Consider the following 17359-nt stretch of genomic DNA (forward strand, 5'->3'; position numbering starts at 1 on the left):
AGGCCCTCCGTAATATTGAGCTCCTTACCGTGGAAGTCAGGGCCAGAGAACCTGCGACGAACCGGGATGCTATGTACGACTGATTTGTAAAAGACTCATTCATCTCTGACAGATGACGTTTAACCTGTCACCGTGAGTTTAAATGCTGTCAGCCTCCGAGCGCACTGTTGTGATACATTTAAGAGCTGTCAAACAGTCTTATTACAGAGTAAAGGTAGACTCTTGACACGACACATCAGACTCTTTCTCTGAGCCTTGTCCCACACTTCTCCGTCTCAGAGCACACTGCCGGAGGGAAACGCTCTCACAATGAAAGACTGCTCGCTCTCTTTCGCTCTCCTTGGAAGTCTCTGAGGTGACAGACAGTGTTGGTGCATCTCCACTGGTTCCATTGTGCGGAGTGTGATGAAGTCTCGTCGGGTAAAGGCGAGGTGCTATTTCACATGTTCAATATTACCATTTTAACTTCAACCTAGGTGAATTAGCGCCTTGTCACTCAGCGACGCAAATTCTGGTTTCAAAGAGCAATTAATTGTAAAAGCTGTTGTCAAGCCCACTGGATGGTACCTGTTGCTCTCCTCCAGCAGCTGTGCAATCTCTAAAAATATTTTTCCTGACGCTAATTTACTCCGATATCAACTTTGGCAGAGCTGAAAGCTTTTGAAAGGCCTCGTAATTTCACTCTCTTTCACTCCTGTCTCGTACCTTGCTGACGTTCAGTACAGTAGGCTTCGCTGTTTCCAGCGGGGAGAAAAAGAGCGAGTGGTCGCTGAATAAAGGATCGGGTTCCAGTATGACAACAAAGGCAGAGAAATACTCAATGCTAATGACAGCAAAACAATTATGCTATTCATAATATTAGACAGAAAGAAAGATCTTGTTAGAGAAAACCTTGGGATAGGAGAATATGAAGTGTTCTCACTGGCGCAGTAATCACGGCATGCTTCCATTATTTTTATTCCCCCGTAGCCCACTACAGTTTGCATTTAATGACAGAAACCCTTAAGCTAATACTTAATAGATTTGCTTCTAGACCCAGAGTTTTTTTCTCCCTTCATATATTTGATCTTATTTCTTTGTTTTTGTTTTGTTTTGTTTCTCCGACTTTGTTCAATTGGAGGTATTCCTCGTAGCTGTGCTGCTTGCGTTCCCCAGGTGCCCTCAGATGTGACGATCTGCTCTCAGAGGGATTGTACCGGCAGAACAACACTTCCTGCCTGCGCAAGGGCACACCTCACACACAATATAATGATCATGCTTACACACAGCATATGACATACACTCCAAACGTAATGAGAGAATATGCCCCGACTCCGGCTGGCAGGCGCTGGAGTTAAAAAAAGAAAAACAGCACAAGTATGTCAACTTTTATTTGCTCCTTTATTCCACATCAATGGCAAACAACGCGCTAAAGTTAATAAAACAAATACAGAAAACACAGTCTGGCTGAGGCAGAGGCAGAGGCAACAGGGGTGTGTTTTGAGAGGTCGTGTAGCAATTACAGACGAATCTGTTGGAATCTTCCACATACTTCTAGTTGCTGTGTGAAAGACGAGCCGGTCCAATAAGCCACATTTGATTTAGACTTCAAATAAACGGTGGAAGCAAAGTTCCTGCAAATAGAAGGAGTGGAGGAGCGACATAAAAGAAAAGCATTGCATGAGAAATAAGCCCACATTATACCATTAGCTGTTAAAAAATGCACTTAATTCCTCTGTAGAGATGGAAATAAATCGCACGAGCTCGAGCATTGTTCCATGCAAATCCCATCGAATGGATTTAAGATGGCGTATTGTTTATTAGGGAAATATGGGGGGAGGTAGGAGAGCTGCTGTTCTAATTGCAGTAATTTAATCAGGATTAGAAAGGTTACTTGGATGAGGCGGCAGCGCAAGGACACCGATGCACGTGGAAAGTAAAAATGCACATTTTGCGCCACTGATGTTGTTTTTTGCGTTAACGAATTTACGCTGTATTTTGCGGCGCCACTCTTCAGTGGATAAATAAACAGAATGTTCTATTGTTTCCCTTCCTCCCCCCTCGTCTCTCTCTCTCTCTCCCAAGCCTTGCTAAATAGGAAGCAAAGAGAATCCATTTTAATCAGATTAATAACTTGGTTGATCACATATAACCTAATTTTCATTCAGTGCTGCCCTTGTCCGCTGAGTCATATACGGAATGACCTTTGTGTCGCCACTGCGACCATAAAGCACAGTAAGTGCCATTGTGCTGTCAAAAAAAGCTGAAGATGTTTTACATCACCGGAAAAATTTCATCTGTCATTTTTTCTACAAATGCAATGCCCCTTCCACAAAAGGCCACCTTCCAATTGAGGGCCATTAGGTCGGCACTCGAGTTTCCTAGGGCTTGGGAGATGGGAACAACTTTCCCCCTGCATTCACAGTAATATGAATCGTCCTTTTAAAACAGATATGGTTACATATTAGTTTTGAAAGGTACAGTAACTGCCTCCGCTTTAGCTGTCTGCAACAGTAGGCCTTTTGTGTCCGCCAGAACTCAATAAGTGGCCTGTGATCCCATTTTAGCTCTCTTTCGCACACTATAACACACTGCCTGCGTGGAGAATATTGCGATTCGAGCGCGTTTGAGGCTGAATGATGGCTGATGACAGTTATGAGGCAAAGTCTGAAATCAAGCTCACCTTTTGCGTGCTTCGGTTTGTTCTCGAGTGGTGTTTCTGTTACTTTCAGAAGTTATTTTCTATTCCTTCATCAAGATAAATCTCAGCCTTGATTTACTGGTATGATTAGCAGTTTCAAAGGAAATCTGCTGAGATTTAATTATACACAGAGAGAAAAAAAAGGGGAGAGAGGGAGCGAGAGAGTCACGGACACACACACATGCATAGGCTTTCAGTCACACAGCTCCACGCACACAAACAGGAAATATGAATGAAATATTTATGAAGTGGGCTAACGACTGCATGCACCCATATGTTTCAGCCTAACAGCAGTTTACAGGCAGTTCTAATGTGATGAGTTTCCACTGAAGCAAAGAACACTGATTTACAAATTATATAGAACACAAAGAGGAAAGACAATGATAATAATTATTCATATTAATACATTTTATTAAACATTTTGCTCCAGCAGTTTTGTAAACAATTCTTGCATTTATCCGTGATAACTGCCATTATTCTTTCTTTTGATTGAACGAAATTCCCTGCATTTATGTAACAAGTTCTTTGTTTCTTTGCACTTCCTTTTGAAAAACTTGTTTTGTTGTTTAATTATCAGTTCTGGAGTCGCACACCACTAGAGGATGAATTCTCGGCATGATTCATTGGGCAGCAATTCTTGTAAAATCAGGCCTAGCGTGCCTGTTTCCAGAAAATGTAAGAACTTTATGGGTTATAGGTTTTATGAAAGCCAGCATGCAAAAAAAATAGGAGGGGGGATTAATCTGAGGATTAGCACCATACTTTAAGATAAATCTTTTTTAATATGAAACCTCATCCCCACTTATTCCGGCCAATCATTCTTTTTGCACACTTTAGATTACATATTGTGTCTTTTTTCTGCACTCAGTTTAAGAACACAGCTTTTTTTTCCTCTCTTTTTCTTTTTTGACAATCTCCGCTCCGCAAACACATTCTTCATGCTGTAAAACTCAGAACAATGGATGAGCACATAGCTGTGCACATTAATGCTTCTGTAAATGGAAAGACAGAGAGAGAGCGAGAAAGAAAACTGATAAGCAGAGCTTGGCTGCCCCCTCCCATCCATGTCATCATCTATCTATGTATCCTTCCCCGTGGAAAAAAACAAGGGATGAAAAAAACCCCCAATAAAAATCTAACCAAATCTCTCCTCCTCATCGTTAAATCTAGCTGATCAGAACGCGCCAGCCCCAAACCGACAAACATCATAGTCTGTCTCCAGTCCCTAATTGACTGCACAAGGATTGGTCACATTTTATAAGTAGCGTTTCGTAATGGATTTCCATGTTGGTTGCGCTTTTAACTGGCGCTTCAAATGGAAGGCAAAATGTCTCTTTATTATCAAAAACAACGGTTCTTTCTCTCCCCTCATTTCTCCCTTTTTTTCGGTAAAGATGATATCAGCCACTTCCCTGTTTGTATTTTTTTTTTTTTTGCAAGGTCAACCCAGGCTGACAGTTGACAAACGATCTCAAGATGGCCACATCATCTGTCCAGTAATTTTTTGGGGGGGAGAAAATGATAAGATGAATGCCATGTATCATGTTTTTTTCCCCCTCTCTTTCCCTTGCTCGATTTTACGCTCAAATCTCTTATCGGCTTACGAAAAGGACTGTTAAGCAGGTGAAACAGCGTTTCGTTCATGCTTGAAAGTTGTCGCCGCTCTCGCACAGGCCCGAGACCGGTTCAAATCTCTCCGATCTGGACTTATCCTGTTTCTGCATCTTGGCATGGCGCAGGGATTCAGTATTATAGACAAGCTGGTCATCAGATGGGAGTTGGGTTTATTTCTGTGTCTCTCCCCCCCCTCCCACCTTCCGTTCCCCCTCCCCTCTCGCTGGCGTCTCATCCAAGTTATGTCTCATTTTTTTCTACTGGACAGCTCCGACAGAATGCCCGAGAACTCGATGTCCTTGAGAACAGAACAACTTTTCAGTCTAATAATTTGATTGATTATTTTTTTTTCCCCCTGTTGTTGTTGTTGTTGTTGTTCTCTTGCTTCGGTCTTCTTCGTTTTTCTCTTCCCGAGATCATTATTCGTATTTATGCCGAAATCGTTAGGGAGGGGGGAGAGGCTTCAACTTCAACAATGACGGCCACTTTGACAAAACACAGAGTATGTTTTTAATTACCTGGATTTTTTAATGTTGTTGTCATCTCACAGAAAATACTGCTCTTGTTCTGATGTTCCTATTATGTTCTCATTTGAATGTCTGCTCTCTGCAGGAAGTCCAACCCCCCTCCCCACCCCGCATCACTTCCAGCAGCCCTCCAGTGTTCACCATTTCTAGTTTTTCATTATGCCTAATTGCATTAAGAGACATATCATAGTGGAGCGAGAGAGAGGTAGAGATGAGGTGTCATCGCTTTCTAAAACACAATTAGGTAACACCTCATCAGGAGCTCTGCCTGCCTGCGGTTGACAGGTGCGTGAACGTTAGCGGCAGCGGCGGCGTTGGTGGTGCACGGGCCACTGTACGTGTTTGACAGCTGCTCGTCAAACGGATCACAGGCGCTTTCCTGAGAGCCCGATCGGGGCCCAATCGATACTCGATGAGGTGTGGCGAGTGAACCCGGCGTTATAGAAGGGGGTCCTTAACGCTAATGAAGCCGTTTCAAGTGCGTCTTCCCTCCCTGTTTACTTCAGATTTTTCATCTGACAAAATGAAACGACTGCTCGTTAATTCGAGAAACAACGTTCAGCAACTTTTATCAAAAACGGGAGAACAGGGAGATGCTGGGAAGCAGTGGTGCAGCAGTTTTAGTGGGGTTTTGTTTTTTTCCCACCTTGTTCTTTTCGTGGAAGAAAAATAATGCACTGCTGAAGCACAGATTTTTATTGTGAACGTGTTTCTGTTTCGTCTAAAACATGATGACGATGATGATGACCAGAACGATGATGATGATGATTAATGAGAGTGATTGCAATGATTACACACATACAGGAAGAGTGTTTAGCGTGTCAGCCATCTGCCTGATTAAAAACTCATCTTTATCGTAGTATCCTCTCACACGGCCTGGACAGAAACAGATGAAGCAGATAGAAAGAAAAAAATAGATGCGCAACATGATCATGTTTCAATTGACACCTAAAGAAGAATTATGTACCGGGTTCATTATAAAGGTATCCAGCCTGATGCGGCATATTTGCTCTGCGTTTTGCTCTGAATGCACTATTGGATATTGCACTTTAGAATTGACACTCGGAGACAAAGCCTGGAGAAGAAAAGTAATGATCACATATAAATATCAATATGAAAGTAAGAGTCAGTGCTAAAGAAGATGTATAGCTATTGATATTTGAATAACGGTAGTGTCAGGCGATGAAGAAGAAAGAGAAAATATAATGCATTCATTTTTTTCAGAAGGACAAAAAAAAGAGACAGAAACGGTTAATCGAAAACAATCCATAGGCATAAGAATCAAGCTGAGGCCGAGATGAAAACATAACCGCTCTCTATGCCTTGTGAACAAAACCATAAATAAATATATAATCAGTTAGTATTATGCAGGTTTGCTCTGAGAGGCATTATCTGTCTGGCGTTGCCTTCTCAAGTAAAAGAACATTTGACAGTGCAAGTCCCTGATGAAAAAAAAGAGAAAGTTATGACTTCAAAAGTGTTTACTCACCATGTTTTTTAATTTGTCTAGGCATATGCAGTTTATTTGCATTTCAAATACGCATATTTGAAGCAGGTGGTTTAAATGCCAAGATGCGAATTGATGACAATCACCTCTACCATAAGCGTCAAGGGAGCTGTACTCGCGGCTGACATTAAAACTAAACGAACAGCAGCTAAACAAACACATCGAAATAGAACTCTGTTACCAGCCACACCACATGAGTGACACATCCCCCCCGTTCACATCCTCTCCACCTGCACTTATGTTTTAATATTCATTTACATTTAAATATCAGCGGCGTATATATAGCGGCGTTCTTGAGCGGTATCAGACCGAGGAGAGAGAGAGAGAGAACGTAAATACCTCACATTTGGGTGCACATAAATCTATTCATCCGTGAACGGCGTCAAATGCCCCCCCTCCTCCCCCCTTCCTGGCCATCGGTTCCATCGCTTCCATATTCATTTTTGTAATTTACAGCAAATCCAATAGCTGTCAATCACAAATTAAAAAGTCCAAATTTACAACGGGGAGGAAACAGCTGCTTCTACATTTACAGCAAGACCACTCTAAAATATTAAAGACATGTCACCCAGCTCTGTGCAGCCCTACATCTGCGGCCATCTGTTTTCTATTAAAACATTACACCAAAAAACGCTGCTATTTCCATGCTTTTAGATCAGCACAGGAAAAGCGAGACTGACACTGTAAAACGTCCTGATGTGCTTAGCTTTTATCAATGGCCCTTTCAAAAGTGTCAGAATAAAAGGCTTTGAGTGGCACCCGATGTATTTGCACAAGTCGCAGACGGAGCGGAGGTCACATTTTAAGGGCCTAGTTGACGGCGAACAATGCCGGGATATCTTAAACAAGCCGATCTGCTGCTTTTCTTGTCGTTTTCTCTCTCTCTCGGCCCTTCCTCCTGTGAAGCAAAGAGCGGGTGTTGAAAAGAAATACGTTAAACCGAGTGATTCGATGACATTTGAGGCATCGCCGGTGTGGCGAGAGAGCGAGAAGGAGAGCTTTTGAAAAGTGACGCTGAAATATTCTGTTACGGCAGAGTGGAGAAGAATTACGGTCAGTGTCAAAGGTAAACAATTACAACATTCTGAGTCACTTTTTGGAGTCGGGGCAAAAGAAGATCATTGCTCCCTCTCTAATAGGTAATTTCCTTTGTCTTCAGAGCCGTATTTCACATGTTGCCTTCCACGGGGTGGTCCCCTCAAAAAAAAAGAACGAAAGAAAGAAAAGAAAGGAACAAACGTGTGCTTGGCGCATGCATCAGAATTTCAGATGAGACGTTTTGTTCACCATCTAGAACTGCCAACACAGAACAGTTTGTTGGTGGTATGTGGAAAGAAAGCCTGTTTGGCAAACAAAAAAGGGAAACTTTTCCATAAACTTCAGGCTGCATGTAGAATGTTATTGTCTGAAGGAAACAACATGAAAGGACACTTAATTTCAGATCAAATTCACAATGATATCTGCCATTCAAGTTGTTAGAATATCCTTGTTCTCCCCACGACAGAGTTTCGGTGATTAACAAGCTCACTGTTTTTCTCTCACCCACCATTTGAAGGAAAAAACCCAGAGCTCCCGCTGTTCCGAGCGACATCTCTCCCCTCGCCGCCGTCTCTTCCTTCCTCTCCTCCTCTTGTCGTCTATGGCAGGAGTCACAGGTGTGTGACAATAATTACACATACACTCAGAAAAATAATGTCATTTCTCTCCATTTAATAAGTTAGCAGTAAAATGCAGAGGGGGAGCGCACAGGGAGAGCAGGCTTAAATCTTATCTGATACCCGGGCCCCTAACTCAATCATATGGCTCTTAAGAACAGGACACGGGCAGCTGGGGCTCTCTAATATGCATGCAATATGTGTGTAAAACGATACACTTTAATTTTGAGCCCACTTTAAGAAGCAACAAAATCTGTTTATACGTGAGACATTTAAAAAGAGGGAGGAAAAAAATAAAGCTATTTAACTCCCTCGTTCCCGCCAAGCTGTGACATCTGTTTAGTCTTTTCTTCATCCCTCTGCTCCGAACGCTCAATCCCAGGAAGACGGAGTTTTTAAAAACCCACTTTTCCTGCCTGCTGTTTATGCTTAAACTCAGCGTTTTCAGATTTCAGTTTTCGCTCGCAGGCCATCAGAAAGACTTCCTGTTGGTACTGTGATTGTGAATTAAGGCCCGTTCACACCAAGAGAATAGTGAGAGTATGAGAATACACATTGTTGAAATAATTTTTTTTTTTCCAGCTGATGAATGCTAAAATCATTGACAGCCAATCAGAATCCACCCGATTTTAAAGAGCTCAAGCAAGTGGCAGATGACATATTTGTCAATGAACATTATTGTTCATGGGTCCGGATGCTAATATACAGTATTGTTATACTTATCTTTATAGTTATCGTTCTTGGTGTCGAACACATGTTGTTTCCTCAACATGTGTTCGATATAATATTTCCATCCATATTTCAATCCGAGCTGTTTAACACGCTTCATTTTTAGCAAATAAACGGCAGTTTCCCTCCTTTATTTGAAGCGGCGCTGTCTTGCGTATGCGAGTCAAGGGGCTAGTAATTGGTTGGATAAGGCTGTTGGTGTGTATGCGTATATATGTGTCGCCACTGGGCTCTCCCAGGAAGTGTGAGGGAGAAGAGGGCCCTTTGGGGGGAGGAATACGGGGAGGAGGAGGAGGAGGAGAAGAGAGAGAGGAAGGGGGTTAAACTTCAAAAAGCCTCTGACACATGCTGCCGCTGGCCCTGACCACTCCACAGATGCTTTTGTTCATTGCCTCTCTCTCAGTTCCCCCTCACTCTCATTCATTCCCTGTGTCTTTGGTGATACGCGCCGAGTACAGATATCAAAGTCGCACTGTCTGTTAAGACTTCAATCTGGGGGCCCCGTCCGTCAACCCCAATCATATCTGTGCCCCGCTCGCAGACTGGAGTGGAATATTTGATCTGTCCTCTTCAGGAGGATCAACAATCAGACGTGAGGAGGTGGGTGGGGGGGTTGTTAGGACTTGGACGTTTGGGAAGGGGGGTGAAAACGGCCCACTTCACTGCACTTCAGTCGCACTACAAAGAGTCGAGCCACGGACGCTAAAGGGATAAAGAGAGCTTTGCTCTTCAGGATCTCGCGCCATTGCATTTTACCAGCATTTGACATCTGCTGTGAGACCGGCACTGAGGAGATAGAGGACCTTACTGTACGGAGACATTTACTGAGTTCTTTTTGTGGTCATTGTGGTTTGCTTGTACTTTAAGAAGCCCGCAGCGCAGATTATTATGGCATCTGATGGCATTATCTCGTGCCTGTCCATCTGTCCATCCAGTTATGACTATTAATAACCCCAGACATGTGTCACATAGTACACTTAGTTCTTAAATCCCTTGTCTGTGAGATCAGACTGCATAATTACCTATCCCATTAGAGTGTGAGACTCTGGACCCTGCATATTCACACTGACCTGCGCAGGAACAGCTGGGGCATGTTCATCATCATTTATGTTGTTCCCAAACTATATGAGTGTCTTTATTCTGTGGAGCACTAAAGAAGATATTTAGAAGAATGTTTCAGCTGTTTTTTTTTCCAGATGGGGTCCAATATTACACTGGCTTTCGTTGTATGGACAAAAAACACTGAGACAGTCTTAAAAATATATTCTTCAGAAGAATGTGAGTTATACAGTAGACAGAATTTTCATTTTTGCATGACCTTTATTTTTTCTGTTGAGTCCTGCATTGAAAGAAGCCCATTGTGTTTCCATGAGATACACAGTATAATTAATTCATGTAAAGTGTGACTCATTTAATAACGCAAAGAGAAACTTTAAACCTCACAGATTATATGATGAAATCCTTCAGCATGTGCTGTGATCCTTTCGAGCGATGCCAGTCTGTGATTGGCTCTCAGTCCATTAGCAGAGATGTTCCTGCTTCCTGCACGTGCGGAGGGGTTCAGTTCCTGCCCTTCCGTGCAGCGCGCCAGAGGGCAGAGAGAGTGTACTAGGAATCAGCCCATCCACACTAACTCTTTTTTCCATTCCTAATCACTCCATTTAAAGCCAGAGGTGAGAGGCCCGTCTGACTCATACATACGCACCTGCTCTAATCAGCCCTATATCCCTTAAGAGTGCCTGTCTTTACCCACCTGTGTTGAGTGTGTTTTTAGACTGACGAATCAGTTTGTGGAATGGCCACTTGCTATCAGTAACTGGTGTCATTCCCTGTGGGTTTGATAATTCTCACACCCTCTATCTCAACACTGGCTTCACATTCTATGGATGAATGATATGTGAAAGCATTTGTCAATCTCAGTGTGTGACACTTTCTGTAAGTATGGAGGTCTTTAGTGTACCCTGGGAGAAAAAATGTTTTCCCTGTAAACCCAGGGCAAAAAAGTTTACCCTGGAAGACATAGTTTCTTTTGTCCTATGAGAACTATTAGACATGTTAGATAAACTATTAAACTTATACTACTATATTGACTATTATCCTAACCTAAAATGAAAAGTAAACTATCTAGATTTCAAAACATCAAATGTTTTTGCCCAGTTTCGTGAGGTTTCTCTACTTTATAAAATAATTAAAATCATAAAACAGACATTGTTAAAATGATATTCAAACCGTAGATTTTTTATTATTAAATAACTTTAATTACCAACCATCCCACGTTATGTTTGGCTTTGTCCTCTTACCCAGGTCATTGTTAGAAAAAAATATCAAACTAATATTGTCTTTGATTTATTGGCAGTTAAGTTTGATCAATAACTGCAAACCTACTGTATGTTTTGTCTCCTATCCATCCATCCATCCATCCATCCATCCATCCATCCATCCATCCATCCATCCATCCATCCATCCATCCATCCATCCATCCATCCATCCATCCATCCATCCATCCATCCTTTCTTTCTTTCTTTCTTTCTTTCTTTCTTTCTTTCTTTCTTTCTCTTTCTTTCTTTCTTTCTTTCTTTCTTTCTTTCTTTCTTTCTAAATGTAGACCTCAAAATAAGTCTGTCTGTCTGTCTGTCTAATTTATTTAATTAATTATTGCTTCCACAAAGCATTAAAAAGTAATGTCTTAACCAGTCAAACTTTTAACCCAGTCTAGCTACAGGACAGACGCAAACCGCATGATTCTACAGTATGTACAATCTGTGCTGAAAACACACTCCCTGATGAGTATCTATTTATGTATTTCACTATACAGACTGTGATCATGCACACTGGACACCTAATTAACAGAGGGATGCAAACCCCATCACAGAAAGGGAGAAAGAGAGAGAGAGAGAGAGAGAGATTGACAGATATAAGAGAGAATGAGAGGAAACGTGCAGGTCATAACATGGGCTTTTTTTCAGCATCTTTCTTTTGGCCTGCAATAGTATAGAGTGCAAAAAAGGAAATAAGCGGGACCAGTTATCTTGCGATTTCTCCCCAAGCCCTGTGACGCGGCTAAGTGAGCCTCAACTGACCAGAAATGATTTGCCTCTGTCTGTTAAACACGTAATGGAGTCATTTAACTAGTCAAATTAGAAGCTGCAGAGATGCCGCATGCTTCATTACTGGGTTCCAATGGGCACCATTTTACATTTACGTCAGGAATGATTTCAGGGCAAATTAATGTTTTTATTGTCTTACACAAATACACCCCCCAAGTCATAAAAGAGCAGCTCCCCCTACAGGTCACTCAATATAACTGACTGAAACTAAAGTGAGGGATGTGCAGAGGACAGTGTGGACTACCATAACCTCTCAGGTACATGTGATATTGTTTTCATTTGCTGTTTTATCCTAATCTTTCACGTGGATGTCATTTTTATCACTTTAAAAATAATATACACCCGACAGAATTAATTGAACACCACAAAGAGTAGCGTAATGGAAACCCAGTGTGCAGAGACGTAGTTTGATGTGGGGGACAGAGCTCTGGACCTTGTTAAAGGATTTGGACATTTGTGATTACAAACGAGACCCAGGCCTACTCTGCCCTGCCCTACAGTGTTGTTTGATGCGTGTGGAGTCCTGTTCAATATTTGTCTTCCTGTGTATGGAGGCAGGGTGGTGGGTGTTACCACAGAGTCATTTGTCCAGTACTGACACACTGTTTAAAATGGCTTTTGCAAGATTTTTTTCCCCCCTTTTTATTATTTTTGACGTGTTATTTTGGTATGGTATTGCTATGGACTTTATAATGAATACAAACATACCCAGACTGTTTATCTTCATCAAGAACAAAACAGTTTTGTATATCAGAACTAGTTTCATTTTTCATAGCGTGTGTAGGTTGAGTAATAGTTTTCCTTCATCCATGTCACAATGCAGAAAGAGCCATAATGGAATTGTAATAAAACGGCTCTTTTTCTTCTGTCCGACTTACTTGATTGCCATCTCACTCCTCCTTTCTGTCCGTCCATCTTCAGCCATCAGAGCAATTAGATATTGACACACATCGCACAGTGTGACTGACACACTCTTTGTGGAAAAACAGAGGCTGGCAGAGAGAGAAAGAAAAAAGAAAGAAAGACAGAGAGTGCCCCTCCTCACAGCCCCTGTTGTGCTTGACACTCTGTCGATATGGTTTCTCCCAAACACTGCGTTTGATCTGCTCTATAGGCTGGCAGACTTTGAGGCAAAGAGCTGCTGTTTGCTCTGTGATACACAGCTATACGCAAGTGTCATTTCTACGATGCTCGTGTGTGTGTGTGTGTGTGTGTGTGTGTGTGTGCGCGCATGGAGACCCACAAACAGCCACGTAGCTCCCAGCGCTGCCTGGTTGTGATAACCCCACAGTGAACCTTTCTTTCCATCCACTTTATAAGCTTTAACATTCACTCCTTATGCTCTTGCGTTTGCTCTTAAGATCTCTGCTACAAAGCTAACATGAGAGGATGATGTCCAGCATCTGATCATAGACCTTATGTCAGCTACCACTGCATTTATTGACTGAAATAAAGGAATAGCATAGCATAGAGTGAGCTCAAGATTGTTGATTTACTGGATGAAATGATTAAATATCCATTGTGACATATATGATGGATCTTATTTAGTTTCTTTAGTTATTTAGTTCTTAAATTAGTTTGAATTTTACAGGTGTTTTGATTTAAAAAAACAAATCATTTTATATGAAGTATTCCTATTAAGATTATTATTTTATTTTATTTATTTGTTTTAAAAACCATGTTACTAAAATTTGGACTAGTATAAACAGTTAAAATTTGATTTGTATTTTTTTTTTTTACAATTAACATGAAATAAACATCAAAATTTAATCAAAATACAAAATTAAAACCAAATGTTTATTTGTGGTTAATGGAGAACTTATATTTCCCCCCAAAATTACATACAAATATTTATGTGATTATCTTTGTTTTTATAACAGACTTGAATAACTGAACTTGACAAATGCATTCATAATCAATGTTATATTATTAAAAATAAATAATAATAATAATGGCAAATATAGTGTATGCATGAATGGATGGACGAACAAACAAACAAACAAATAAATATGGGATTAGAAAATATTATTTACCAATTTTTATTATTTACCATTTTATCACATAAAAATAGTACAAATTATGTGTGCAAATGTTACTTCTTGCATTTCACAATTTTAGGGAATTTCTAATTTTTGTAATAGTAAAAATGCACTCAAAATGTGTTTTTATTCATTAAAATGAGCTAATATTTGAGGTATTTTTTACAATGACTTTCATGACACTGATACTGTATGCTTGAATAGCATATTGCAATATATATAATATTAAATGGAAAAGGGAAGGTTTAGCCAAAATCACAATTTAAATTGGAGAATGCAGGCATTATTAATATATTTAAAATTAACTTTTCTCATTGAATTTGTGTCTATAGTATAAAAGGGGAACCTAAAGTGCACCATATTCATGGAAAGAGCCTTTAGCATTTCCCTCTTGTTCCTCTCTATTTTCCACTATTAAAACAAGACAAATAGAAGTCAAAGAACCCTCCATCTCTCTGTCTGCCTTTGTGTCATTATTTTCCCCCTTTCTAGCTTTCTTTTTTTATGCTGTCTGCTATTTATTTATTGATCATCAGACTGGCTGGTTATCTTTGCATGTTGGGCAGTTATAGATGAATGCACAAAGCATTTCAATCTGAACAAGAGATCATTGTGCATTGTGGGTCCTCCCACGTTCTTTGGTCTTGTATTGTAGAAGGGGAGGGGGGTCGAAATCAGAACAAACGCTGCCATTTCCTGTCATCCCCGAGCTCTGGCCATTGAGTGGCTGCGAAAACAAACGTGGGAGTGTTACTGATAACATAAAAATATTATCCGGCTCCTGTTGTCGACTGCTATAGTACCTTTGAGAATAGCTATTAGAGCAGAGACAGTGGGTCCTGACTGTGACTATAGATCAGGTGATGATGTACAGTAAAGAGTGAGTTTATACCATGGGTCGACACATAACCGGGGCAAGGCTTAGATTTCGGACTCGATAAAGACACAAACAAACACTTGTCTCCGAGTTCTCAAGACTTCTCAGGTTCCTTGCTCTGTTTATCAGTGTGTTACCTGAAGCCCAGGTTAAGTATCATAATCTGGAAGTGACCTGTTTATAACACTGCTTTTATGTCTTTACCATGTAATGGAGGATAAATATGAACATATTGTGGCGTGTCACACTATCCCATGATATTTAATATATTGATAGAGTAGATGCAAAATCAAGGGAGAATAAAGAAAAACAGAAAAATAAAAACAAAGTACTAAGAGATCATGAGTCTTTTAAAAGGCACCGTACAATGCAGACACACAAATTGTGGTACAGAATTGTAAGACTGTCGTTTTGGTGCATTTGAGGAAGCGCCGTCCTTTATCTGAGCTTGTGGTGTGCTGTTAACCTGAAGTCTCTGACAGATTGTGTGGTGGAGAGCCATGTCAGCAGGAAGGGTTACAGCCTGGACACACCAACACATCCAGAAGGTTCTCCACAGGACTCTGACGGACCGCAAATGCTGGAATAGCTTTCCAGGGTTCCAGTGGACCTCAGAGATCAAACGAAGCAGCGGGAGTGTGAGAGAACGAGGGAGAGAGAGAAAGAGCGGGTTGTTTGGGAGGGGGGAAGAAGACGGGATAGTGAAAGACTGCGAGACTGGGAGAGAGATACAGGGCGTAATGACATTTCTCTGACAGGGGTGCAGAGTGATACTCTGAGTTTTCTCTCTCATCCATTTGCTGCTGGTGGGTGGATTCGGGGCCAAACCCAATGGTTCCCACAATCCAGCTTTCTGAAAAGATTCATAATTACTCTTAAGAAGGTAATAGTGTCAAATGAATGCCTGCAGGAACAAAGGATCTTATTATGCTTGCTTGTCAGTGTGTATGTGTGTGTATTTGTGGGTGCGTGTGAATGTTCATGTGTATATCGTCATCAATTGCTATTTTGTCTGGAAGCAGCACGCAGTAGATGATGGGAAAGGGAAAGGAAATGCAGTGTAGTTTTACCCGGCCATCAAAGACCTCTTGTGTTTATTTGGGGTCTGTGTGTCAGTCTTACAATTGTTTTTAAAAAAAAATTCCCCTTTGTAGTCCAGCAAAGACTTTTGTAGAGTTCACAATGACTGCGCTAGAGTCTCTCTCTCTCTCACACACACACACACACACACACACACACGTCTGAGAGTCGAGAGAAGTCTTCTTATTGGAAAATCTTTCAATAAATCAATGTGACTTTAAACACATTTCCCCCGTGACACCCCTGACCTGATAAGAACTCCACTAATCTCTTTTGAGGCTGTCAGAGTGCTTTGAACAAAATCTAGTTCGCATCTATCAGCAAGGTTATTTGTCAATGACTTATAATCCTAGGTAAATTTCACTGGTTTTATATTAGAGGCGGCTAAGAGTTCTCATGTCTGAAGTTTCTCAGGCTTGGGAAAAAGGAGGAGACCAAAGTGGAACAAAAAGAATGTTATGGATCTGCCTGCCAAAAACAATGAGAGCAGAGAAAAGTAAGGAAAAGCAGATAATTGTTGCGATTGTACTGAAATGTTAAACAGAAAGGACCTTTATTCGCTCGCCGTTTTGGCATATTTTACTTGATACAGTTGTATTATTATTATTATTATTATTATTATTTACGTATCTGCCATTACTGTTTTCACGTGCCCGCATTTATGTGCACTCAAAAATGATGTGGCTCTGGAGAAAATGCGTGGCGTATCGTTCAAGCGAAGGCAGGGAGCAATCTGCAGCGAGTCGAGGCCTACTGGGTAATTTATGAAGTCTCAATTAGACAAGCACACAAAGTAATGATTCTCAAAAGCGCTTTGTCCAGCACATGGCGTATTAGATGCTGTCCATGCTTATTAGACCTGCCTCCCGAACTTCATAAACAGCATTCTCAGATGAATTATTAATAACACATTTGAGAGACTTACTGTTCCTTGACTGCCCATGGAAGCAGCTATTTAGGTTGAAATAGACTAAAAAGCATTTGTAATTGATAAAATTGCCATATCTAAACAGAAGAGGTCTTTAAGAGTGTGAAGTGGATTTTGAGAAGCGAAAGTACTGTTTTTTTTTCCCCTCTCTGCTATTGTCTGCATAAATAGTCATATTCTTGCTTCCATGGATACATGCTTTCATATCTGCCAACTCATGTTTGGTCTTTACAGAGAACGTTAGATCTTCTGTTGTTTACAGGTTGTGTCAAAAACTAAAAAGCCTTGCCTTAAGTGCTTACACTGCACATAAATAGTTTGACATTTCATATTCAACAGCGCTTTACTTGTGCTAGTAAATAAATAAAAGGTAAACAAAGGCTTCGTTTCTGGTGCGCATATAACCCTGGATCTCAATATTCTCGTGTTCTGTGTTTAATGATCTCAGGTGTATTTTTGCATTGAATTCCCATGATTATATATCTATTAGATGGAATAATACCAGGCTTTTATATCATTCTGATGTCATTCGTGTTCATTAGGTTGACATGATTAGGCACTTGTGAGTGACGGAAACACATTACTGTTTATTAAAGACATGAGTGGTCTGTTGAAA

The 17359-nt window shown here is 40.8% G+C and overlaps 1 protein-coding gene across 2 annotated transcripts in view; it reads left to right on the plus strand.

Moving 5' to 3' along the window:
* Nucleotides 1-17359, plus strand: part of LOC306877450 (zinc finger protein 536-like) — a 163762-nt gene that overhangs the window by 136203 nt on the left and 10200 nt on the right. The window contains exon 7 of one of the 2 annotated variants that reach the window (XM_079429218.1): nt 7884-7983. The exons of the other annotated variant lie outside the window; for it this stretch is intronic. Within the exon in view, the coding sequence (XP_079285344.1) occupies nt 7884-7983 (100 nt within the window). The remainder of the gene's footprint in view (nt 1-7883; nt 7984-17359) is intronic. 2 annotated transcript variants of the gene reach the window in all.

This window comes from Barbus barbus (assembly GCF_936440315.1).
Source record: "Barbus barbus genome assembly, chromosome: 2".
Taxonomy (NCBI): domain Eukaryota; kingdom Metazoa; phylum Chordata; class Actinopteri; order Cypriniformes; family Cyprinidae; genus Barbus; species Barbus barbus.